Source organism: Hibiscus syriacus, unplaced genomic scaffold (genome assembly GCF_006381635.1).
Source record: "Hibiscus syriacus cultivar Baekdansim isolate YM2019G1 unplaced genomic scaffold, ASM638163v2 tig00111941_pilon, whole genome shotgun sequence".
Lineage (NCBI taxonomy): Eukaryota > Viridiplantae > Streptophyta > Magnoliopsida > Malvales > Malvaceae > Hibiscus > Hibiscus syriacus.
In genome coordinates this window covers 907,906-933,202 of record NW_024063217.1, presented here as the reverse complement: position 1 = coordinate 933,202, position 25,297 = coordinate 907,906, and the positions used below count along the sequence as shown (strand labels likewise).

The window sequence follows — 25,297 nt, the reverse complement described above, 5'->3', positions numbered from 1 at the left end:
GATGCATTTCGTTGCTCCATGACAATACTTCTTGACAGACTAATTTAGTGGATGCATGTAGTATGATAGAGTTATTTGTGTGGCACTGAGCTCATAGCTTAACATTCGAAATTTGTTTTCATTCGTAGGTCCTTAGGTGTCAGTTGAGGAGCTTATCACTAAATTGTGAAATTCGAATTCAACTGAACCTCAAAGTACTTTTTGGTTATTTTAGAGGGTATGTGTCTCATTGACCTTTTGTATAATTGAGTCGTAACTCTTTTTGTTAAACTCTGAAGTTTATTTTGAGATGTTATGTTAGAAGCTCCCCACTTGTAAATCTTAATAGTTTGTGTTTTAATTATGGATGATATCTTATGATTATAAGTAATTATTTGGAAAACAATGGTTAGCTACTTCGGTAGTTCCGTGTAATATTTAAATCCTCATGATTTTTAGTTGGGTCGGGTTTGAGTGTTACAAATTTTATATATATTACCAGAAAATGTTCTACAACTGCGAGTACTTTTTTTTTTCTTTCAATAGCAGCTCTCTAAGTTCGCTCACTCTGTTCCGTTGTTGCCATTGAACTCGTTGACCCAGAAAGGTAAAACTTCGATTCCTCGTCACCCTTAAGGATTTTTATAAATATTATAATGATCACATCCTTGAACTTGTAATCAAAGTTGATCTTTTTGGTTTATGCAATCAACATAGTTGAATGATATTATTTCTTGTAAGTGCTGATAAAGTTCGATTTTTTTTTTACTTTGGTTATTAGATATGAATAATCAGATAACAAAGGTATACATCTGGGACATGGATGAAACACTTTTGCTCAAGTCTTGTTGAATGGTTCACATGCTGAGGCTTTCTCCGGTTCAAAAGATGCTCAGAAAGGGGTTGAAATTGGAAAGATGTGGGAGAAACATATTCTTAAAATTTCTGATGATTTTTCTTCTATGAGCAAGTACGTCTGATATTCCTACATCCCCCTTTTATGTTGCCTTTTTCGACAATAAATCCCGAAATCTACTGTTTTGTATGTGCTACAGATTGAAAACTGCAATAAGCCTTTCCTTGAGGCCTTGAGCAAATATGATGATAGTCAGGATCTCTCCGATTATGATTTTAATCAAGACGGTTTTAGTCCTCCAGACGATGATCTCAACAATAGGACGCTAGCATACAGGCACCCAGTCATAGCCAACAAGTATAAACATGTATTCCAACTGATACCTTTCAAGCCTTATATAAATTGTGCTTCCAATTGCTATTCATTTGTGCAATGTTCATGTTTTTCTAATTGCTATGTATTCAAAATCTGAGGCATTTTACATTGCGTCCTCCGATAGCAACTGTTTATAGGTGCTTGTCATAAGTTATTGCCTCCCATATGGATGAAGATAAGGTTTAGCTACAAGTACTACCATGGAAAGCTACGAACTGTCACAGAGAATCTAATATAAGCTAAATCTGCATTATGTAGTTTGCATCAGTTGATAGCCTATGGTTCAGTCAGTGAATAGTGAATAGATATCTCCTTCCAAGACATAGGCAACTTAATCATTATTTGTCGGTTTAAAGCTTCGTCTTCGTGTTTCCTCATAGATAGCTTTGTTTTCCAATGGTCACCTTTGATTGTCTTTTCGTTTCTATGTGCTTAAACTAGCTGCTATCTTCTTCTCAGGTAGCAACAGTTGGCTGTTCTTGTTTTTGAAGAAATAAAAATTGAATTATCCAATAAAACGAGTGGCTTTTTGTAAGAAAATCATCTATCATTTCAGGGTTTACACAATATTTTGGACCTAGAGGTGATGGATCTCTGGGATGCATTGTACAAAATGACTGATGAGTATACAGATGGGTGGCTTTCATCAGGTATGTTCTCTGGCTATGAGATTCATTTTTTTACCCTTTTCCTGCTGCCATTTGTTTGGTGATGAACTGGTCCAGTGGAATCGAGTGAAAAAAATTTCGAGCTAGTCTAGTTGACACGTGCCTTTTAACATTCAAACTTTATTTGAATTTTTTTTAGAGAAAATAACTTCAGTGACCAAAAATCCCATATAATATACGATTTTAACCAACTTTTTCCGGATTTGCCAAAATGACCAACAAAATCGCAATGCGATCGCTAATTCGCAACGCAATCTCCATTATCGCAAATCAGTTTCCAGATTCGCAACGCGATTATGACTATCGCAATGCGATTTTCCAATTTCGCGTTGCGATTTTCCCAATTCGCAATGCGAATAAGTAAATCGCAATGCGAATTTGGAAAATCGCAATGCGATACTGACTATCGCAATGCAATTTTCCTAATTCGCATTGCGATTTACGTATTCGCGTTGCGATTTTCATAATTCGCAATGCGAATACGTAAATCGCAATTCGAATCTTACTATCGCAATACGATTTACATAGCGCCATTCGTATTAACGTGTATTTTTTTTTTCAAATTCCAAACACAAATTTTTTCTTAATATATCGGAAACTGAACCGTCCACAGTAATCGCAACTCATAACCTCAAACCTAAAATCACAACACTCAGTCCCATCTTCATCTCTCACTCTCTACGGCGAAATCTGTCCCCATCTCCGAAGATTTCCGTCCCCATCGTCGGCGAAATCCCTCACAACCATTCACGGTCAGAAATCCCTCACAATCATTCAGAAATGGAAAATCAACCTCCGAGGGTTAGTTTTTTTTAATTATTTTTATTTTGAAATTTTTGCATTATTTTAGGTTTTTCATATTGAAATTGATGATAAGTTTACTGGTAATTTCAATAATAGATTAACCATTTCACTTAGATTTCTTATTAAATTCATTCGATTGCTGCCAATACTGCTAAACTGTTTAGTATTTAACCCTGTGAAGTTAGTATTTGTCTTTGTTTTGTCTTTTGGTTGAAGTAATGCAGAAGAAGAATAGTTTCGAGAATGAAAATCGCAACGCGGAAATAACTATCGCAACGAGAGAATCGCAACGCGAAATGAAAATCGCAACGAGATAATCGCAACGCGAAACCAAAATCGCATTGCGATTTTCATTTCGCGTTGCGATTCTCTCGTTGCGATTTTCATTTCGCGTTGCGATAGTCATTTCGCGTTGCGATTCTCTCGTTGCGATAGTCATTTCCGCGTTGTGATTTTCATTTCAACAAAAAAAAAACAGTGTTGCAAATTTTAGTTTCAAGAATAAACTACTATTTATGTTTATAGTTTTTGGTATATCTTCACAATATAGTTTTTGGTATATCTAACTTGGTATGTTTATTGTTTTTGTAGAAATTTTTTTCGGCTTCATTGACATTAAGGAATAAAGTTAGCCTAGCCATTATAATTGCTTCGAAGCTTTCACCTGCAAAAAGAAAATTGTTTGAGGAAACCTGCTTCGGGCCATGGCTGAGAGTACAGCATCCGGGTGGAGATGCTAATTTGACCCATTTGTGGCTTCAGACCATGACTAGCGATCTACCCGACAGTATACAACGTGGTGAGGAAGAGATATGGTTTCATTTTCCACCGGCGTATACTTGTTTTGGGCGGAAGGAGTTCTGCTTAATCACTGGTCTACGATTCGGACACGATGATGTAGGCCGGTACACTCGTCATATCACCCGCCCATCATGGTTATCCAGGTTTTTTCCTGATGAGTCAATAGAGAAGCCGAACTTACACGTCGACGACCTGAAGAAATTGTTTAATAATAAAGATGGTTTTACTTGGATGAATGACGTCGATGTTGTCCGAGTATGCCTTCTACTACTTTTGTATGCCGGCTTTTTAGGCAGAGAGGCCAGACAACCTATTCCTCAGGAGCTAATATTATTGGTAAAGGACCTAAATGCATGGAATCTGTTTCCATGGGGTTCGTATATATGGAAAGCTATCTGGACTAAGTTATCGTCTGCCTTTGATGACCGCAAAAGTTTGCGGGGCGATGGGTCGAAATACACTTTGTTAGGCTTTGTTTGGGCCTTTAAGGTAAGAATTTCTATATAATGTTTTCAAAATTATAATTAATTATTTAACAATTACTAATGTTTGTTATTATATTGTTTGTAGATTTGGATATTCGAGGCTTTCCCCAGCATGCGGACATATACATTAAAAACCTCAAATGATATTCCTAGGGCTATTTCCTGGAAGAGGAAACGTCTGTTGGATTGGGAAGACTTAATATCATATGCGACAATAAATAATGTAAGTTAACACAAATACTATCATATATAAACAAGTTATTAATAGTTGACGTTTAACTTTGTTTGAGTTTTTATATTTTTAGGAGGCCAACATTCCATTAATGAGACTGACACCCACGGAGGCTGAGCTTGCCACTGATTGGTGGCAAGCTAGTCAGCGTTTTCTTGATGGCACGAATGATGAGCAGCCTCCACTTCCTCCACTTCGAGAGCCATCACCTGATCGACCTGACTATACACCTCTACAACGAGAGCTATCACCTATCCGTCACATCATCGAGCCTCTTCTCCACCATCACCTCATGATAGGCGACCGACAAAGATGCCACGACTTCTATCTCTCTGTTCTCCACCTCCACGAGATGAGTCAAGGGAGTTACGTGATGAGGTCAATGCCTTGCGTGAGGAGATCGGTACTCTACGCGATAACGATGGTGCATGGCGTGTGGAGGTGTCTACTTTACGTGGTGAGGTTGCCTCTCTACGTGAGATGGTAGTATCGTTGCAGAATGAGGTTCATACTCTACGCAACGAGGTAAGTTTAAGATTTTCCATATTTAACTTGATGATAAATGTACTCGTAATTTCACTTAAATTAACCATTTCACTTAGATTGCTTAGTAAATTTATTCGGTTGCTGCCAATACTGCTAAACTGTTTATTAACACTGTGAAGTTAGTATTTGTCTTTTTGTTTTGTCTTTTGGTTGAAGTAAATTTATTCGGTTGCTGCCAATTCTGCTAAACTATGTATTCTTTAACACTGTGAAGTTAGTATTTGTCTTTGTTTTGTCTTTTGGTTGAAAGTTTGAAATATATTTGTCTTTGTTTTCACTGTTTAAATATCATGTTTGTTTATTTACTGATATTTGTATTTAATTATTTAGCGGACCAATAAGGTGGATGCTTTACGTCGGGTTTTTCTTGGACGACAGAGTTCACGCATCAGACGGCGTGCACGTGCTATTAAGTCTCCGTACACCCCAATAATGCGAAGACACCGCAAGAAGAAGCCCGACTCGCCTGTCATCCCTCAAGAGTCCACTCCTATCGTTGAAGAGGCTCCTATCATTCCTCGAGAGTCCCCTCCCACCGTTCAAGAGGCCATTGTCATCGTTGAAGAGGTCCCTCCCACCATTCAAGAGCCCGATTCACATGGCGTCATATGTAGGATTCTTGAGAAACCCTCTGACGTGTCGGACATGATAGATTCAAGTTGGCTCTCGTATGAGTTATCGGCAAGTACCATACCGGTATCTGAAGTGGAGAGGAAACAACTACCGGACACAATTCTGGATAACACCCTTTGGGCTAAGACCGCAGTTGATTTTTATCTACATGAGCGGAGCCAGGGGTGTTTCACTGACATATGCAAGCTCAACGATGATATCTATTTGTTGCTTGATCGGTCTTGGTGGGGCGTATTATTAGGGGTCGAAGACAATGGCTATTTCGATGGAGGGGTAAGTCTTATATTTTTCTTATATTTTAATTTGATTATTTTTTTAAATTTATGTAAGTTACCAATATATGTCTTTTTTTGTAAAACAACATATCGATGTGTGGGTGTCACGTCTTCTAATAATTAGGAAACTTAAGGAAAATAAAAGAAATACACGATATACAATTATGCCGATGTCTTTTAACGTCGTTCACTTGAAGAATCAACGAGATGAATCATTTGCGTTGGGCAATGGACAAGCTAAACTTTATCCTGCATGGTGGGAGGTCTATAAGGTTAGTATTTATTTTAGATTGAGTTTAAAGGTATTCATAAATAAGTGCGCAAATGAATGAATTATTACTTATGATTGCAGGTGTTTATCCTTGTTTTGGAACGTAAATATTGGCTTCTCGTCGAGCTTCAGATCCCATCCCTTAAGGCAATAGTATATGACAGCATGATAAATTACATATCATTGGTGATTTAAGAGATATTATCAAGGGATGGAGCTCTCATTTGGCTAAATTCTTGGATGCGATAAATTATTGGACTCGTTCTGGAAACAAGAAGCCAAAGAAGCTCAATATTACAGTTAGCAGAGACGAGACCGCACCACAACAAACGAAAGGACCCAGAGGGGATTTGGTCCTCTCGTATGCTTGGCGTTGGAGCGTTTGATCACATGAAGTATAAAGTATCTACCTCCCACCGATAGAGATAGAGCTGCAGTAGGCTTGTGGTTTCGGCATTATATGGCTAGATCGATATATACGAGACGCTGCCTACCTGCATCCGCGTTATAAAAATATCCATAAACAATTGGTATGTTTATAGGCTTGTGGTTTGAAAATGTTTGGTTAAGTACCTAGAATTCAATAATTTGCTGTTTGTAGGTTTTAGATGTGTAGAAAGTGTTGTTTTAGCAAATGTTTGGTTTATGCAGGTTAATCTCATAAGTGAGCTGCATGAAAATGATGTATGGCTGCAAAAGTAGATGAGAAAATAAGAATTATTGCTTATTTTTTGATTGTTTAATTGATTTGTAAAAGGTGATTTGTAAAAGTTGATTTGTTTAATTGATGTTAACATAATTCTTATTTGTGCTTGTTTAATTGATTGAAATGTAATGGTTGATTTTGTTGATTTCAATCTGCATTATGTTGAAGGCAAAAATGACTATCGCAATGCGAAATGAAAATCGCAACGAGAGAATCGCAACGCGAAATGAAAATTGCAACGCGAAATGAAAATCACAACGACAAAATCGCAACGCGAAACTAAAATCGCAACGCGAAACTAAATTCGCGTTGCGATTTTCATTTCACTTTGCGATTCCCTCGTTGCGATTTTCATTTCGCATTGCGATTCTCTCGTTGCGATTTTCATTTCGCATTGCGATAGTAATTTCCGCGTTGCGATAGACATTAAGATGATTGCGAACGTCATTTCCGTGTTGTGATAGTCAAATGATTGCCTAATAAGTGATAATAACTGAACAGATCATAGCAATTTTCAAACTCAAGTTACTAATACATGCCTAACTGAAAATGTTAAAAGTTCACACATAAAATCTACATAATACAACGTTTGCATTTAAAAATCACCTAAGTTAACAGTCCCAAAAGGTGAAGCCAGTTGTGATTGGGATTTTAAAGATGATTGCGATTTTGATTGCCTTTTTCTTGACACCATATGAGCTTTGGATTTTGATGATGATCCATATTTTGGTAGAGGAAAAGATGATTGTGATGGCACTGGTGATCCACATGTCAACCTTGTATGACCACTTTCCTTGCACCGACTACATGTCGATCTCTTCTTCTCTTCACCCTTAGACGGTATACGATCGTGACTTTTTGGTCGGCCAGGTAGCCTTCTGTCCATGGCTGGTGGCAAAACTGTTTGTAAGTCATCTGGTATATCCCACTCAGAAGGATGTGGAATAGGGTAGACAATCTCGGCATAAGTCTGTCGATATACTTCTGTACTGTAGCAATCCATAGCGTATGTGCTTGAATCATCTTGGTTTAGATGAAGAGCAACTTTTATAACATGGCCACACGGATAACCAGATGTTTGCCATTTCATACAACTACACGTCCTTGCATTTAGATCGACAAGCCCATTTAAGTTATTATCCAGTACTTCAAACAAAGTGTTTGAACATGGTTCAACTCTCCATGACGTTGACTTCACAACACGTTTCGTTATCTTTTTTTCAGTCCATGGTGTAACACGATGTTCCAATGTTCCTGTAAATTTAAATAAATAATACTTAGTAAAATATATGATAAGTTACGAATTCAAATAAATAATACCTGCATGGTTTCTTTTCTTGTAGTACCACTGTTGAATAGAGGCTCGAAAAAACTCCATTAACATAGTAATGGGTAATTTCCGGGAATGATGACGTAGAGCGTTGATTGATTCTGCACTATTAGACGTCATGAAACCATATCTTGCTCCAAGTTGATGTACTCTTGACCATCTTTCAAACCCGACATCTTCTAGTGTTTGAGCACACTGAGGCAAAACACGTCTTAAACAGTTTATATGCTTATTGAAATCCACTTCCCGATAAGCTTTTACAGCCTTCCAGTATGTCCATTTGTGCTTTTTTATACCAGCAGACCTTGATTTTATATTTCTATACAAATGAACACCACAAAGTCCATGAAAAGCATCTGGGAAACACCTTCTAACAGCGTTGTCAATTGAGTTTGCCCTATCGGATATGCTTGTCAGATTGCTAATAGGACCTATGCAATCCCTAAGATGCCCCATAAACCATGTCCATGAATCAGAGGTTTCAGATTTGCCAACCCCGTAAACTATTGGCAATATCCCATTGTTAGCATCCATGGCTACTGCTAATAAGTTTACTCCAAGGTATCGACCTTTCAAATGTGCTCCGTCAACTATAATAATTGGGCGCATGCAAGTAATAAATGAACGAATCTACAAAATAATATACACAAGAAATATAATCATTTAAATGTGAAATGCATGTAACTAACAAAAATGAGTCAACAGAATTATATTGATTTACTAACCGCACCACCAATGGCGATAAACAGCAACTCAAAGCGTCCATCTCTATCTGTTTTGATATGAGTTATCGACCCAGGATTTTTTAGCTTTAAATTGTTACAATAAGCCGGCAGTTGGGCAAACGATGCTTCTGGCGACCCCCTCAACAATTTCAAGGCATAACATTTGGCTCTCCAAGCTTGAGAATATGATATACTAATCTTGAACCGAGCATTCATGTCAGTCATAATTTCATGTCCCCGATATACCCTGCCATTCAAAAACATTAACTCAGCCAGAAAACCACCCAACACCTTTTTGTTTGCCTGTCTATGGTGAGGAAAAACTTGGGTTCTTGAACATGTATGTTTATCAATAAAAGTCCTAAATTGAAACATTTCGCAATCTTTTATCCTCTTTGCAATCATACGCCACGTACAGTTTTTATCAATCATACACCTTGTTTTGAAACGATCTTTGCTTGATTTGTTAACTTTTAGTTGATAGCCATCTTCCACACATTTCGTATACAAAGCTATCTTCAAGTCTTCCTTTGTATCAAAACAATAATCTTTCTTGTTACGAATAACTTTTGTGTAACAATCAACTGCTTTCTTTACCAACTCTTCTTCCGATATCTGAAGTAATTCTGGCATATTCCAGTTATACTCCCGTGGCATTTTCTTTTCTTCGGGGACTTTTTCTTCTTCTTTTTCTTCTTCAGGATTATATGAATTACAGAATGGATGTTCAACATGTTCATTCACAGTCGTAACTTCCTCCTCATTATCATCAACAACATCTTCCTCGGCAACGGTTGTTTCATCATCAAAATTCAGGTATTGACCAATATCAAAATCATTACACGCAGGGTCTGTTTCTTCTTCTGAAACATCATCAAAATCCGAGTATTGACCAATATCAAAGTCTGGGTATTGACCAAGATCAAATTTCGAATACTGACTAGTACTCACAATTTTTTCTGTTGGCTCATCATTGTCTAATTGGTCAATACGAAAACCGGAATTTGGTGCTGAAAGTTGATTGGGATTTGGATTAGAGAAAGGTTGTGGGTTTTGAGAAAAACTTAGTTGATTATTACCCGCTACTGACCAAACAATACTACTTCTAGGTTCAACAACATACAATGTAACATCATCACTTGAAACACTAATGTAAGAAATGAATCGTTCAACATCTTCATTGTCGGTTAACAAATAAACTTTACCATTTCTCTGATAAGATAGCCTAAATTCACTTAGGGGCTCTAAATTCAATTTCTTTGAAACACGTAACATTAGAGTTTCATAAGTTAACTTTTTTAATGACAGTTTTAGTTGAAGATTCATGGGTAAAGGCATATATTGTAAAACACCATGAACATTCTCCCATGACCCTCCAAAACACAAATTTATCCAAACATGATCAACATTAGATGATTTCATGGTTGTAAATTAATTTACTAAACAAACGAGCTGCAAAACTAAGACCTGTTGTCGGATGGGGAAGGATGTAGGAACGGATATAGGAACGGATGTCGCCGGAGAGAGTGATAGATGGAGATGGAATGAGTTGCGATTTAGGGATTTAGGTTATGAGTTGTTGCTGCTGCGTAGATATATACATAAAAAATTTGTGTTGCGAAACTAAAACATGTTGCAAACTTTGAAAATCGCATTGCGATTCTGTATTATCTCGTTGCGATAGTCAGAATCTCGTTGCGAAAGTCAGAATCGCGTTGCGAAAGTTAGTATCGCGTTGTGAAAGTAAGTATCGCGTTGCGATTTTCCCAATTCGCAATGCGAATAAGTAAATCGCAATGCGAATTTGGAAAATCGCAATGCGATACTGACTATCGCAACGCGATAATACAAAATCGCAACGCGATACTGACTTTCGCAATGCGATTCTGACTTTCGCAACGCGATTCTGACTTTCGCAACGAGATTCTAAAAATCGCAATCATCTTCAAAATCCCAATCACAACCGGCTTCACCTTTTGGGACTGTTAACTTAGGTGATTTTTAAATGTAAACGTTGTATTATGTGTATTTTATGTGTGTACTTTTAACATTTTCAGTTAGGCATGTATTAGTAACTTGAGTTTGAACATTGCTATGATCTGTTCAGTTGTTATCACTTATTAGACATTCATTTGACTATCGCAACGGGGAAATCGCAACGCGAAAATGACTATCGCAACGCGAAAATGGCTATCGCAACGAGAAAATCGCAATGCGAAATGAAAATCGCATTACGATTTTCTCATTGCGATAGCCATTTCGCATTACGATTTTCATTTCGCATTGCGATAGTCAGTTTCGTGTTGCGATGGTCTGTTTTGCCTTCAACATAATGCAAATTGAAAATCAACAAATCAACTATTACATTTCAATCAATTAAACAAGCACAAATAAGAATTATGTACACATCAATTAAACAAATCAACATTTACAAATCATTTTTTACAAATCAATTAAACAATCAAAAAATAATAATAATTCTTATTTCCTCATCAATTATTGAATCAATGAATCAACTTTTGCACCCGTACATCCATTTCATGCAGCTCACTTAAGGATTAACCTGCAGAAACCAAACATTTGCTCAAACAAGACTTCCTACACATCTAAAACCTACAAACATCAAATTATTGAATTCTATGTACTTAACCAAACATTTTCAAACCAAAAGGAGTATATATGTTAACAAAACTTGCATTTGACTTACCAATTAACAATGGATACTTTCATAACGCGGATGCAGGTAGGCAGCGTCTCGAATATATCGCTCTAGCCATATAATGCCAAAACCACAAGCCTACTGCAGCTCTATCTCTATCGGTGGGAGGTAGAAACTATGTGCTTCCCATCGTCAAACGCGCCAAGCACATGCATACGAGAGGACCACAATCCCCTCTGGCTCCCGGTGATTGTTGTGGCGTGGTCTCGTCTCTGACAACTGTGACATTGAACTTCTTTGGCTTCTTGTGTCCAGAATGAGTCCAATAATTAATCCCATCCAAGAATTTAGCCAAATGAGAGTTCCATCCCTTGATAATATCTCTCAAATCAGACAGTGATATGTATTTATCATGCTGTCATATACTATTATCTTCAGGGTTGGGAGCTGAAGTTGGACGAGAAGCCAATGACGACGTTCCAAAATAGGGATAAACACCTGCAATCATAAGTAATAATTCATTTATTTGCGCACTTATTTATGAACACCTTTAAAAATTTTAAAAATAAACACTAACCTTATCGACCTCCCACCATGCAGGATAAAGTTTAGCTTGTCCATTGCCCAACGAAAATGATTCATCTCGTTGATTCTTCAAGTGAACTGCGTGAAAAGCCGCCGGCATTATTGTATATCGCGAATTTTTTTTATTTTTCCTAAGCTTCCTTATTATTAGAAGACGTGACACTCACTCATCGATATGCTGTTTTACAAAAAATACATATATTAGTGAATTACATTAATTTTTAAAAAAATTAATCAAAATCATATATAAGACAAATATAAGACTTACCTCCCCATCGAAATAGCCACTGTCTTCAACCCCTAATAACACACCCCACCAAGACCGATTAAGCAACAAATACATCTCATCGTTGAGTTTGCTTATGTCAGTGTAACACCCTTGGCTCCGCTCATGTAGATAAAAATCAACTGCGGTCTTAGCCCAAAGGGTATTATCCAGAATTGTTTCCGGTAGTTGTCTCCTCTCCACTTCAGATACCGGAAGGGTACTAGCCGGTAACTCATACGAGAGCCAACTCTCATCCATTATGTCGGAAACGGTGGTGGTTTCTCAATAATTTGATATATTACCCCATGTGAATCGGGCTCTGGAATGGTGGGAGGGACCTCTTCAACGATGATAGTGGCCTCTTGAACGATGGGGGGACTCTTGAGGGATGATAGGGGCCTCTTAAACGATTGGAGGGGACTCTTGAGGGATGACAGGTGAGTTGGACTTTTCTTGCTGAGTCTTCGCACTATTGGGGTGAACGGAGACGTAATAGCACGTGCACGCCGTCTGATGCGTGAACTCCGTCGTGCAAGGAAAACCAGACGTAAAGCATCCACCTTATCGGGCCGCTAAAAAATTAATACATAAATCAGTAAATAAACAGACATGATATTAAACAAAGACAAATATGTTTCAAACTTGCATTGTATTCATCCAAGTCATTATTCTATCATAGTTCACAAAATGCATCAGATAACATTCCAGAAGTAAGCACTTATATAAACATTTAAAAGGACAACATATATAAACATTCCAGAAGAAGAATAGTTTACTTTCGCAACACGAAACTTACTTTCGCAACACGAAACTTACTTTCGCAACGCGAAAATGACTATCGCAACGCGGAAATGGCTATCGCAACGCGGAAATGGCTATCGTGTTGCGATTTTCATTTCGCATTGCGATAGCCATTTCCGCATTGCGATAGTCATTTTCGTGTTGCGAAAGTAAACTATTCTTCTTCTGCAAATTGAAACTTGAATGGATTGCATTACTTCAACCAAAAGACAAAAACAAAACCAAAAACAAATACTAACAAAAACAATTTAGCAGTATTGGCAGCAACCGAATGAATTTATTAAGCAATCTAAGTGAAATGGTTAATCTAAGTGAAATTACGAGTAAATTTATCATCAAGTTAAATATGAAAAATCTTAAACTTACCTCGTTGCGTAGAGTATGAACCTCATTCTACAACGATGCTACCATCTCACGTAGAGCGGCTACCTCACCGCGTAAAGTAGACACCTCAACATGCCATACACCATCGTCTTTGTGTAAAGTATCGACCACCTCACGCAAGGCATTGACCTCAACACGTAACTCCCCTAACTCATCCCGTGGAGGTGGAGAACAGGGAGATAAACGTCGTGGCAACTTTGTCGGTCGCCTATCTTGCAGTGGTGGTGGAGAAGAGGCTCGATGATGTGACAGAATAGGTGATGGCTGTTGTTGTGGAGGTGTATAGTCGGGTCGATCAGGTGATAGCTCTGGGTAAGGTGATGGCTCCCGAAGTGAAGGCTGCTCATCATCCGTGCCATCAAAAAATGCTTACTAGCTTGCCACCAATCAGTGGCAAGCTCAGCTTCCGTGGGTGTCAGCCTCTGTAATGGAGTGTTGGCCTCCTAACAATATAAAAGCTTAAACAAAGTTAAACGTGTACTAGTAATAACTTGTTTATAAACATATGGTAGTATTTATGTTAACTTACATTATTTATTGTCGTATACCATAGTAAATCTTCCCATTGCAAGGTCCGTTTCCTCTTCCAGGAAATAGCCCTGGGAATATCATTTGAAGTTTTTATTGCATATGTCTTCATGGCGGGAAAAGCCTCAAATATCCAAATCTACAAACAATATAATAACAAACATTAGTAATTGTTAAATAATTACTTATAATTTTGGAAAATTATATACAAATTCTTACCTTAAAGGCCCAAATAAAGCCTGTCAAAGTGTATTTGGAACCATCGCCATGCAAACTTTTTCGATCATCCAAGGCAGACGATAACTTATTCCATGTAGCTTTCCATAAATACGAGCCCCACGGAAACAGGTTCCACGCATTTAGGTCTTCTACCAATTTGATTAGATCATTCGAAATAGGTTGTCTGGCCTCTCTGTCTAAAAAGCCGGCATGCAAAAGTATTAGAAGGCATACTCGGACAACATCGACGTCATCCATCCGAGTAAAACTATCTTTCTTATTCAATAATCTCGTCATGTCTTCCACGTGTAGATTCGTCCTCTCCAGCTCAGGAAAAACCCGGGATAACCATGATGGCGGGTAATGTGTCTAGTGTACCGACCTACATCATCGTGTCCAAAGCGTAGATCGGTGATTAAGCAAAACTCCTCCCGCCCAAAACACGTATACGCCGGTGGAAAATCAAACCATATCTCTTCATCACGACGTTGTATAGTATATGGTAGATCGCTAGTCATGGTTTGAAGAAACAGGTGTGTCGACATCGCTTCTCCACCGGGATGTTGTACTTTCAGCCATGGCCCGAAGCAAGTATCCTCAAACATTTTTCTTTGTGCAGGTGAAAGCTTCGACGCAATTATTTTGGCCAGGCTGACTTTATTTCTTAAGGTCAATTGAGCCGAATAAAAGTTCTACAAAAACAATAAACATACTAAGTTAGATATACCAAAAACTACATTGTGAAGATATACCAAAAACAATAATAAACATAAAGAGTAGTAGTTTATTCTTCAAACTTAAATTTGCAACACTGTGAATTTCTTATTTGTCTTTGTTTTTTGGTTGAATTAATGCAATTCATTCAAGTTTCAATTTGCAGAAGAAGAATAGTTTCTGAAAATGAAAATCGCAACACGAAAATGACAATCGCAACGCGAATTTGACTATCACAACGAGAGTTGCGATTTTGTCGTTGCGATTTTCATTTCGCGTTGCGATTCTCGGTTGATTTAATAAGCAATCTAAGTGAAATGGTTAATCTATTATTGAAATTACCAGTAAACTTATCATCAATTTCAATATGAAAAACCTAATAATAATGCAAAAATTTCAAAAAGAAAATAATTAAAAAAACTAACCCTCGGTGGTTGATTTGGTTGATTTTCCATTTCTGATTGTGAGGGTGGCTCTGAGAGATGGAGATAGACGGATTTCGCCGGAGATGGGGACGGATTTCGTCGGAGATGGGTGAGAGATAGAGATGGTACTGAGTTGTGATTTTAGGTTTTAGGTTATGAGTTGCGATTACGGGATATACTGTGGACGGTTCAGTGTTCCAATATATTAATATTCGTGTTTGGAATTTGAAAATAAAATACGCTTTGCGATACTAATGGCGCTTTGAAAATCGCATTGCGATTATGTATTATCTCGTTGCGAAAGTCAGTATCGCGTTGCGATTTTGTATTATCGCGTTGCGATAGTCAGTATCGCGTTGCGACTTTCCAAATTCGCATTGCGATTTTCCAAATTCGCATTGCGAATTGGGAAAATCGCAACGCGAAATTGGAAAATCGCATTGCGATAGTCATAATCGCGTTGCGAATCTGGAAACTGATTTGCGATAATGGAGATCGCGTTGCGAATTAGCGATCGCATTGCGATTTTGTTGGTCATTTTGGCAAATCCGGAAAAAGTTGGTTAAAATCGTATATTATATGGGATTTTTGGTCACTGAGGTTATTTTCTCTTTTTTTTTATTTGAGTAGTATCGGATATATTTGTTGAGTTAAATTAAAAAAATCAAATAGGTAAAAGTTAAAGCACATAAACTAAAAAGCATATATACAAAAACTTCTTTCAAAGAAAAATAAGAGGGGGAAAAAGAGAATTTAGTATAATAAACTAGGTTTGAACATTTTCTTGTTTATTGTTTAAAACTAATAAAACTTCTATTAACTCAAGAATTAATTATTATACAATTTAATTTGTTTTGAGAGTATTTTAAAAATTTTAAGAAATTTATGCGTATTATATAATTCTTTATTTTTTTTATAAATTTATGGGAAAAAGTATAATTTTTTTTTGGAAAATTTGACGATTATTTTGAATTTTTTTTGCTAGGGCCCAGTTTGTTCATTTTCGAAATTCATAGGAACATAAGGGGTATTTATGTAACATCCTGAATCTCTAGTTAATAGTTCGGGTCAACCCGAAACCTAAAGTTGAGCCCAATTGGACCTTATATGATAGTTGGACCCAATTCAATGTTATTGGGATTGAGTATGGGCCTAAGAGTTAGTTGGTAAGAGATGAATGTCTTATGAAATAGAAAATAGAGGTACTAAAAGTGCAATTTACCTAATTCTTATTCAAAAAGCTGAAAACTCCCCTATTTTATGAGGTTTACGTGAACAACTCCCATTTCCCACCAAACACTCATCTTCTTCTTCCATCTTTTCCGTTCTCTTTTCTCATCTTCAAGTTGAAGGATTTAGGAATTCAAGTTTAGTTCGGGCCAAGCAAAGGTAAGATTATTAACCCTCACCCTTCAAACTTCATTTTAAGCTCTGTTTCACTAGTTTTTATCCATAGAGGAAAAAAATGGTTTTGAGAGGTTTGTGAGAATCTATGGATTCTAGTTATGTTTTGGGTTATAATGAGTTATTTAGAATGTATCCAACCTCTAGATGGATTAGTAATCCTTTTTGTTACTTTGTTTAGTGAAGAAAGTGGGAGAGAGTTCCAAATCAAAAGGCAAAGAAAAGTTGAGCATGGGTTGAGTTGAGGAGAGTTCTAGCCACCAAAGAAGTAAGGTAACACTTTACAACTATTCTATACTCTTAGTGAGTCATTAGAAGTTCAAGATAGTTTAAATGTTTGAGTTGAGCATGATAAGCATTTTCATGGTGAAATTCTTGTTTTAGAGTTATAAATGTGTTTAAAGCCTCTATTAGACCCTTACTGATCAAATAAAACTTTAAGCATGTTTGGGGACCTCATTAAGGTCTTTGGGATTGAAAAATAGAGTTTTTCGTACTTGTTTTATGACTTATGTATGTAGAGTATCGATACTATACGGATAGTATCGATACTTGTTCTTCGTTTTGGGTAAATTCGTGAGTTTCTGGGCAAGAGTATCGAAACTTTGGGCCATAGTTTCGAAACTCCCAAGAAATTTTGAAACTGTGCATAACAGAATGTTTAAAACTATCGGTACTTATATAGAGTATCGAAACTTTTGCAGGAGTATCGATACTCCTGGGATAGTATCGATACTTTAAGTCTGTTTTGGGCAAAAATGTCAGTTTTTAAAGGAATTAGACTCGAGGTACCCATCACTTCATTTTATCATCAAATAAGACTACAAGTGAGAATATTAATGATATTAATATTACACTTAGAAACAAGATCAATTAGGGTGACATAAAAATAGCCTTGGATGATGCTCGAGAAACGATTAGGACACCCGAGTTCCTTTAGAAAATGCTAGGCATTATCGAAAGTATAGATTCGGTCCAGATATATCCTTAGGTAGTGCGCGAGGCACTTAAAGCTAACTTGTTGGGGCGCAGAGTCCGAAACTCGAGGAGTGGACTAGTTGAGGGGGTTGACCGATGCAGAGATTCCGAACAACCAGCCTCGATAGACTAGAGGGGTGTGTGAGCTCCGAGATGCAGAACCCTCAGCCACACCATGATGTCTACCATAGAGTATAGAGTGCAATATACGAGTATACTCACTATTTCAGTTTATCAGTTAGCTTGAGCATGACATTAACACTTTTAGTATGGCTTAGTTGCCAGTGTGGCACTGGGCTAGTGAGCTCAGCGTTTGGAATTTGTTTCCTTACGCAAGTTAGACGAGGAGCAGTCCGAAGACTTTTTGGGCCAGTAGTGATTCAGACCTAGTTAGTGCAGAGTACGTCTTAGGTCATCTTTATAAAGGGCATGCATACCTATGGACCCTTTGTATATTTTTGTATGGGTCATAACTTATTTTAAGTGATAGTCTGTATGATTTGAAATAGTTTTTTTCAGATCTCCTGATGTAAACCATTTTATTTAAATTATGGTTGATTCATTTTAGCTTGATTGTTTACAAATGGTCGTTTTTTTATGGAGAAATAAAAAAAATTGGTTAGACACTCTGGTGGTTTCGTGTGGCATTCTAGTCGGTTGACTGTGTGTCGTACTGGTCTAGGATGTTATAATTTAAATCATTTTGTTAAATTGTTTTTTGGATATTCAAATTGTAAAAATTCAACTCGAGTTGAACTTGAAAAAAACAAAAAACTCATTGGAGTTGATTCAAAAAAAACTGAATAACTGAAATTTGTATTTTTATTTTATTTTTCCGAGTTAAATTTAGTTTTGCTCAGCCTTAGTCAGTTCTAGTATTCTAATTAGCACCCAATCTGTTTCGTTTTAATCTATGTTACTCAGACTCGTGTGCAAGTGTCGGACATGGATATGGGTAGATTTATCTAAGTTGTTCCACATATTTGGAGGATCCTTAGGGGTCATATCCCCATATCCAAGTGTGGGACAAGAGTACTTATAAAAGTGAAGAGTCTGAGCAACATAGGTTTTAATTAATTTGGTCATTGTAGATTGGGGAATGTGAAACAGATAAACTGATGCATGCCTTAGGCGTTTATAGTTATAGACCATATTCAATGTGTTCTTGTGGTATTCCAAAATAGGGTTCAAGCCTTAGAGATATCCTTCTCACTGGCCCTGTATCAATTTGAAGCTCAAGGTTTAACTCTTAACATAAGAATTAAAAATTTTCTTGTAACTTGAGCTAACGTTCGCATATGTTCTCTTAATAACTTGGTTTCCTTAGTATTTATTCTTTATTTTTCTAAATATAGCTCGGGCACCTTTGGAGCAGTGTTTAGCTGGGAATGAAGATCCAGCCTTTTGCAATACCGTCGCGAGTTCTAACTGCACATAAATGTTTTGGTGACTTCTGGGTCTTTGATTCCTAGCCTTGTTAAATGTTTACTCTTTCGACTCGACAGTTCGATATCGTATGAAAATGGTGAGTAATCTTAGTACATGTCGAAATTGTTAGCACCAGCCTCTACTATGCTCTTTCTTATAATCTATCCTCCTATCGTCTTCTTTATTCTGTTCATGCCAAGTTTAATGCTTGATTTCATGTCCTTGGCATAGATACCAAAGGATTTTTCCAGAAAAGTTGGCAAACGTCCTCTTGTTATGTGCATAACCATAAAGGTCCCTCATATTTTGTGCAGTATATGAATCTTGAAGTAATCAAGGGTAGCGTAATTGTCGGTTAAATGCACATCTTTTTCGTTTGAAGAAAGCTTTTAACCAGTGTATCAAGTTCTTTTAGAATACTTGCTTGACATTCTCCATTCCTTGTAGTTTAAAGAGTTCAGGTGGTTCTCATATTTATAATGGTCACTAGATTGCATGCACACTATATTGACCACATGGTGCTCTTCAATGTGATTTCCTTAATGAGCTCATCATTTGTTCTGCAGTTTACAGTTCATGGAATGTAGGGAAACTACAATGTTTCCAGTGGATCAAGGCATGTTTCGGCAGTCGAAATACCCACTTTTGTGCGATTGGAGATGGATGGGAAGAGTGCGAGGCAGCGCAAGCGATTAAGTGGCCTTTTATCAAGGTAGACCTGCGGCCCGATAGTTCTCACAGGTTTCCAGGCCTTACACTTAAAACAGTAGGTTTCTATTTCTCTATTGTGTATGGAAACCCTGATTCAGAAAATGAGGATGACTAAACCATTAGCTTTCCCATCAGATACATTTTTTTTCTGGCCTTAGAAATGGATATACCTATTTGTACATAAAACCAGAGTTTAACCATATGGAACCTTCATCTACGATCAATAGGTATTGTTCGTATGATTCGAGAGACAAGAGACGAGCCTCGACCACTCCTTAGTCCATGTATCGATTTGTATAACAATTTATTCTGAAGTTCAATTATGGCTATACTTTTCCTGCAAGCCTTGTTAAATAACGGCCACACCTCTCTACCCTTTCATGCAAAAATCCCCAGAAATGTGGTTGAGATAGCTGAACTTTTGGAATGGGGCTAGAGATATGCAGGCTAGCCATGGATTGAAATGCCGGCATCTGATGTTATGGGGCTATAAATTCGGACAAAAGTGTTTTTTCATTTCTGTTCCCTGTCCTAAAAAAGACACTTTTAGCTCTTCTATAACCCAAAAAGAAAGAAGGAAAAAATGTTGCTTTTGTTCGTTTTGTTACATGATTAACTATTTCATCCTAATAATTAGGGATAAGGGTCTGAAAACGAAAGGTGATTAGATCATGTTTAGCATGTTTATCCAGAGTAGAGGGAAGGATTTATGGCCAATGCCAAAATTTGGGATTATCCTTAATCTTAACAGATAAGATTATATGGGAAGTCCTTAGATTAATTGATTTGCAGAGTGAAAGGGGTGGGCATGATGTTGTTGATCAAGACCTCTTTGTCCTGTTGTCATTAGCAAATCAAAATAAATAAATGAAGATGTCTGCCTGATTTTCCTAGATAAGATCAAATCTCTTGTTTGACGTAAATGTGACGCCTTGATGAAGCTCAAAGGATTTTTTTTTCTTCTTCTTAAAAAAAATAAATTAAAATTGTCAACAAGGCAAGAGGTGGATGAATTTGTAGGGCAAGCAGGTCAAGGATTCAATCAGGACATTTCATGATTGCCTGTCTGGTAGTGTTCTACGAATTCTGATTCAGACACTGGTTGAATTACATAACTTATAGAACTCGTTGGATGAGCATGACGAATTTTACGTTTAATGCAATAAATAGTTTAGATTCTAAATTAATTACCCAATAATCGTATTTTTCTAGTTTTTTTGGCACACATATTTTTAAATTTATCTGTTCACACTATTATGTTTATTTTTAAAAGTTTAGATTCTAAATGGACAAATTGATTGATAATGAAATACTTCGAATATGAAGTTGAGGGGGGAAATCGAATCATATAACATTAAAAATTCAATCTAGTATATATATTTTTTGGTTGCCCTGGTTTCAGGGTTTTACCCTGATTAATCCGGATCAACCCGCATGACACACCAAATTTTTGTGAGTAAGTCTTTCAGCAGAGATTTTCTGCATATACAAGGACTCGAATCTAAGACCTTATTTAAACGATATTAAGCCGCTTACCACTTGAACCAACTCAATTGGTAGTGCAATACATATATTAAGCAGTCAATTAACCCTTACATTACTGGTTGCTTTAAAATGACTTTGGGAAACTAAAAAAATGAAAACACAGAGAGTATCCAGTTTAGAATGCGGAGAAAAGCCAACAAAAGTACAAACAAAGAGGTCCCCATGTTTCTTTGTGTGGACCTGTAATGGGAGTGTGGCATCAGAGTGCTTGCAACAACTCCTGCCCATACTTGCATGAACCACACTCTTCTTCAAACCATTAAGCCTTTTTGTCTCTCACTTTTCCTTTTTTCAACAATTTGTTTTTATATTTCTTTATACATTTATCCACTGATTTTCCTTTTTTTTTCTCAGTTCAATCATTCTTCTTTTCTCATGCATTATATTCTTTAGCTGCAAACAATAATAATTAAAAACTATAGGTCCGGAAAAGGATAATAAAATTGTACTGTCACATTCACTCATCTAAAACTATGCCATGAATAATGCAAAGGGAAACAGAAACAACACCAAAGGGTACACTTTTTTCCATTGGGGGTAACTTGAGTATAAGGGGTAACAATTGAACTTTACACTTGCTACATACAAGCATTTAAGTTGTGCTGCATGAATTTTTTTTTAAATATGTATGAATTGAAAGTTATGAATGTGCCTTAAATAATGCAAGGGAAACAAAAACAACACCAAAAAAGTCCCACTTCTTTCTATTAGGGATAACTTGAGTATAAGAGAAGTGTTCGGGTTTCGAGATTTTTAAGTAAGAAGATGTTGAGATTCGAACTTTACACAAACAACACTAAAAGGTCATAATTTTTTCTATTGGGGAAACTTAAGTGTGAAGAAGGATTCGGGTTTCGAGAGTTTTTAAAGTAAGAATAGAGTTCAGATGTTGAGATTCGAACTTTACACCGGTTAGATGCCGAATTATTAAGTTGTGGTGTATGAATTGAAAGTTAAGAATGTGGCCCATGGTGATAATTTTGAGAGATGATCCGCCTGTTTTGTTTTTGCTATGAGATGTGGCTAAGTGGTCTAGTTAGCCCCTCCATTTCTACCATGAGAAAGTAGAGTGTGGACTTATTCCAACACACTCATGTCCATGCAATTTTTCTTCTTTTTTTTTTTTTACTGTAAAAGCAAAAGCTCCATTGACAGTGAGAGAAGTTAAAATTGGGTAAAATTCAGAAGGAAAAAAAGGGACAAAACGAAGTTTCATGCTGCATATTCACCACTAGAAACTGTAGTAGGAAAACAATAAAAATCTCCTCTTGAAAGCTTCTATTTTGGAAAGGATAAAAATGAAAGCTTTTAGTTATTAACTCTCTAAGATGAACTGACAAGGAACATGGTAAAAAAGAAATAATCATTTCAACAACTACTTTATTCTATATACTTACCCTTTCTCTCTCTCTTTCTCTCCAATTCATCTGCTAACAGGTATATGTTTGTCCCACTTTCATAATCATTCAACTGAGTTTATTTGTTTATCAATTATCCTGAAGCTTCTGTTTTTTTTTTCCTCTTTTCATATCCCTTAAGAACTGCCATCTTGTATGGCTATGTAAGCAAGTTTCCAAATAGGGAACCGAGTATTTTTTTCACATGATTTTAGTGGTTATGCAACTCTCCCTCGTCTCTCACGGTTAAAAATGGTATAATTTTGATTATCGTCTATTCTATTTTCATGTTTAGGCACTTTGTGAGTTGAGCATGGTTGCAATTTCTAAGTGTTTCTCATGTTGCGTTTCTTGTCTGTTATGGTAAGCATGGGAGAAAGCTTGGTGCTGTCTGGTTCTAAGGCAGTGAATTATTGAAAGGAGAGTTTAGCTCTGTCTGATTTTACAATGCCAGTTCCCCTTGCGCCGTATCCGACACCTCCGGCGCCTTACACTCCTCCTGCTGCCAATGGTATCTTGTTCTCTTCTCTTCTGTTCTGCAACATATTTATCTTGAAACAATGTGAATTCTCCTTGAGAAACTTTGGTTTGCTGAATTAAAGAGAAAAAATGGTCCAAGCAATAAAATATTACTTCCTGTGATAAAATTAGGAATGGCGAAACCAAATAGAATTTCTTTGATATCTGGTTCAGGGTGTCTGCTTCGGTTTTGTTTTGTCCCCTTTTTCTTTTTCTGATATGCACGTTGCAGATGAATATATCCTGGTGCATCTACAAAAGTTACTTTGTTTTCTACCTTGTCAACTGATCTTGTGACCAAATATGTCACCAGGTGCTCAAAGCCACCTTGTCTGTTCCGGTTGTCGAAATTTGTTGCTCTATCCTGTTGGAGCAACCTCTGTGTGCTGTGCTGTCTGCAATGCAGTTACAGCAGTGCCGCCTCCTGGTACATCGTCTCTTCCCAACTCTTTAAGTTTATGAAATCCCGAAACATTGAATCAACTGAATCTTCCTTCTGGAAGGCCCAAGTATAAAATGTAATTCAAAATTCTGAAAATACAGGCACAGAAATGGCCCAGTTGGTCTGCGGAGGCTGCCATACCTTATTAATGTACATCCGTGGAGCAACGAGTGTTCAATGTTCGTGTTGTCACACTGTCAATCTGGCCTTGGAAGGTATGTATCAAATATTTGGATGTCAATTGAGAAACTATATTTGTTTTGGTGAAAGCTTCAAAATTTCCTTCACTTTTCTGACAGCAAATCAGGTAGCACATGTAAATTGTGGTAACTGCAGGATGTTGCTAATGTACCAGTATGGAGCAAGATCTGTAAAATGTGCAGTATGCAATTTTGTGACATCAGTTGGGGTTAGTACACAATTTGTTCTCACTTACTGTTTATTAGTCCTTACAAGCGGTCGTCTTCTTAGCACGGAATGAAACCATACTATCTAATCATATAATCAGATTACAAAGTTCCATTTTACCTGTACTACAAACAAAACAAGGACAATACGAGATAAGAAATTCTCTTGCAAGATTCTATGCTCTAATCCCAGGTATATACTGCAGTCTAATATCATTGCAGCAATAGATAAAGTGCAAGAAAAACAATCTGAGTTTTTCTTGCAAGTGTAACTATCCCAAGAGAAGTCATTGAAAGCTTATACTTGTTAATCTCACCCCTTCGATATGTTTTCAGCTCGATATTTTGGGTTGATATGATAATTACATCCCGAGCCCTTTTTTTTGTAACCACTTCTTCCTGTAAAAGATTTCTTCTGTTTTGCAATGTGTTCACTGTTGTCTTGTGCCATTGAATGCTGCAGGGCTCAGCAAGCACTGCCGAACAGAAGTTCAACAGCTAAGGTTACATTATACCCAAATTGATTGTTATAAGCTACAACTTTGGCTTTGCACATTACAAATATCGTCCTCACCATTTGCGTCCCATCAGCAAAATGAACTCCCTCCTCGCTTTGTATTGAGTTATTTTACCTTGAATGACTTATGGAATAAGCAGTTTTGTGTAGTTGGTTGGAAGTACCTGTAACAGTTTGAGCAATCGGTTATCTTCTGAATTCCGATAAGATAAACTTCGTATATGAGTGGCAATAAATACAGGGCATAAAGTTCATCTCTGATACCCTTTTTTCTCTTCTGCAATTTTGATTGTCAAAGGTCTAAGTTCAGACAATTGTTTCATAGTCATTCATACAACATATATTGGCCCAAGAAAATTACACTGGGGACCATATAGATTTTTATAGAAAACGTTGAGGCGCATATTGTATAGAATCTAGTTGAATAAATGGTAGATGATGTGAGATGAAGTCAATTATAACTTTAAAAGTTCAGACTACAAACTTGAGAAAGAATTTTTAGGAAAAGCGGGATAAGTCAAGATCAATCTTTTTATTCTGTGCTTCTTTGATGATTACTCATATTAGTCATCAGGGGGAAGGATTTTCGAGAGAATCCCGATATTAAACCGTCTGTGAGCACCGGATACAACCCGAACATGAACGCCTCTTTCTTCATGTGAGTTCAGTTATATCTTCAG

The 25,297-nt window shown here is 36.9% G+C and overlaps 1 protein-coding gene and 1 pseudogene across 3 annotated transcripts; both read left to right on the top strand.

Annotated features, from left to right (window-relative positions):
* The first annotated feature begins 762 nt into the window (after window positions 1-762).
* On the top strand, window positions 763-19,905 carry LOC120173159 (annotated as a pseudogene).
* Window positions 19,906-22,679: 2,774 nt separating this feature from the next.
* Window positions 22,680-24,878, top strand: LOC120173092 (protein LOL1). 3 transcript variants are annotated; one of them, XM_039180375.1, is made up of 6 exons: window positions 22,680-22,772; window positions 23,101-23,243; window positions 23,565-23,678; window positions 23,795-23,908; window positions 23,993-24,102; window positions 24,564-24,878. In XM_039180375.1, the coding sequence occupies exons 2-6, from the start codon at window positions 23,180-23,182 to the stop codon at window positions 24,600-24,602; spliced, it is 441 nt and encodes a 146-aa protein (XP_039036306.1). In that variant the 5' UTR covers window positions 22,680-22,772; window positions 23,101-23,179; the 3' UTR covers window positions 24,603-24,878. The 3 variants fall into 3 exon arrangements, with proteins under 3 accessions (XP_039036306.1, XP_039036305.1, XP_039036304.1); XM_039180374.1 differs by lacking the exon at window positions 22,680-22,772 and adding an exon at window positions 22,822-22,886; XM_039180373.1 differs by lacking the exon at window positions 22,680-22,772 and adding an exon at window positions 22,901-22,987.
* Window positions 24,879-25,297: the final 419 nt, after the last annotated feature.

Coding starts and splice junctions, on each gene's coding strand:
- LOC120173092 (XM_039180375.1), top strand. CDS start 23,180: ATGCCAGTTCCCCTTGCGCCGTATCCGACACCTCCGGCGCCTTACACT. Junction 23,244..23,564: donor CACTCCTCCTGCTGCCAATG/GTATCTTGTTCT, acceptor ATATGTCACCAG/GTGCTCAAAGCCACCTTGTC. Junction 24,103..24,563: donor ATTTTGTGACATCAGTTGGG/GTTAGTACACAA, acceptor TGAATGCTGCAG/GGCTCAGCAAGCACTGCCGA.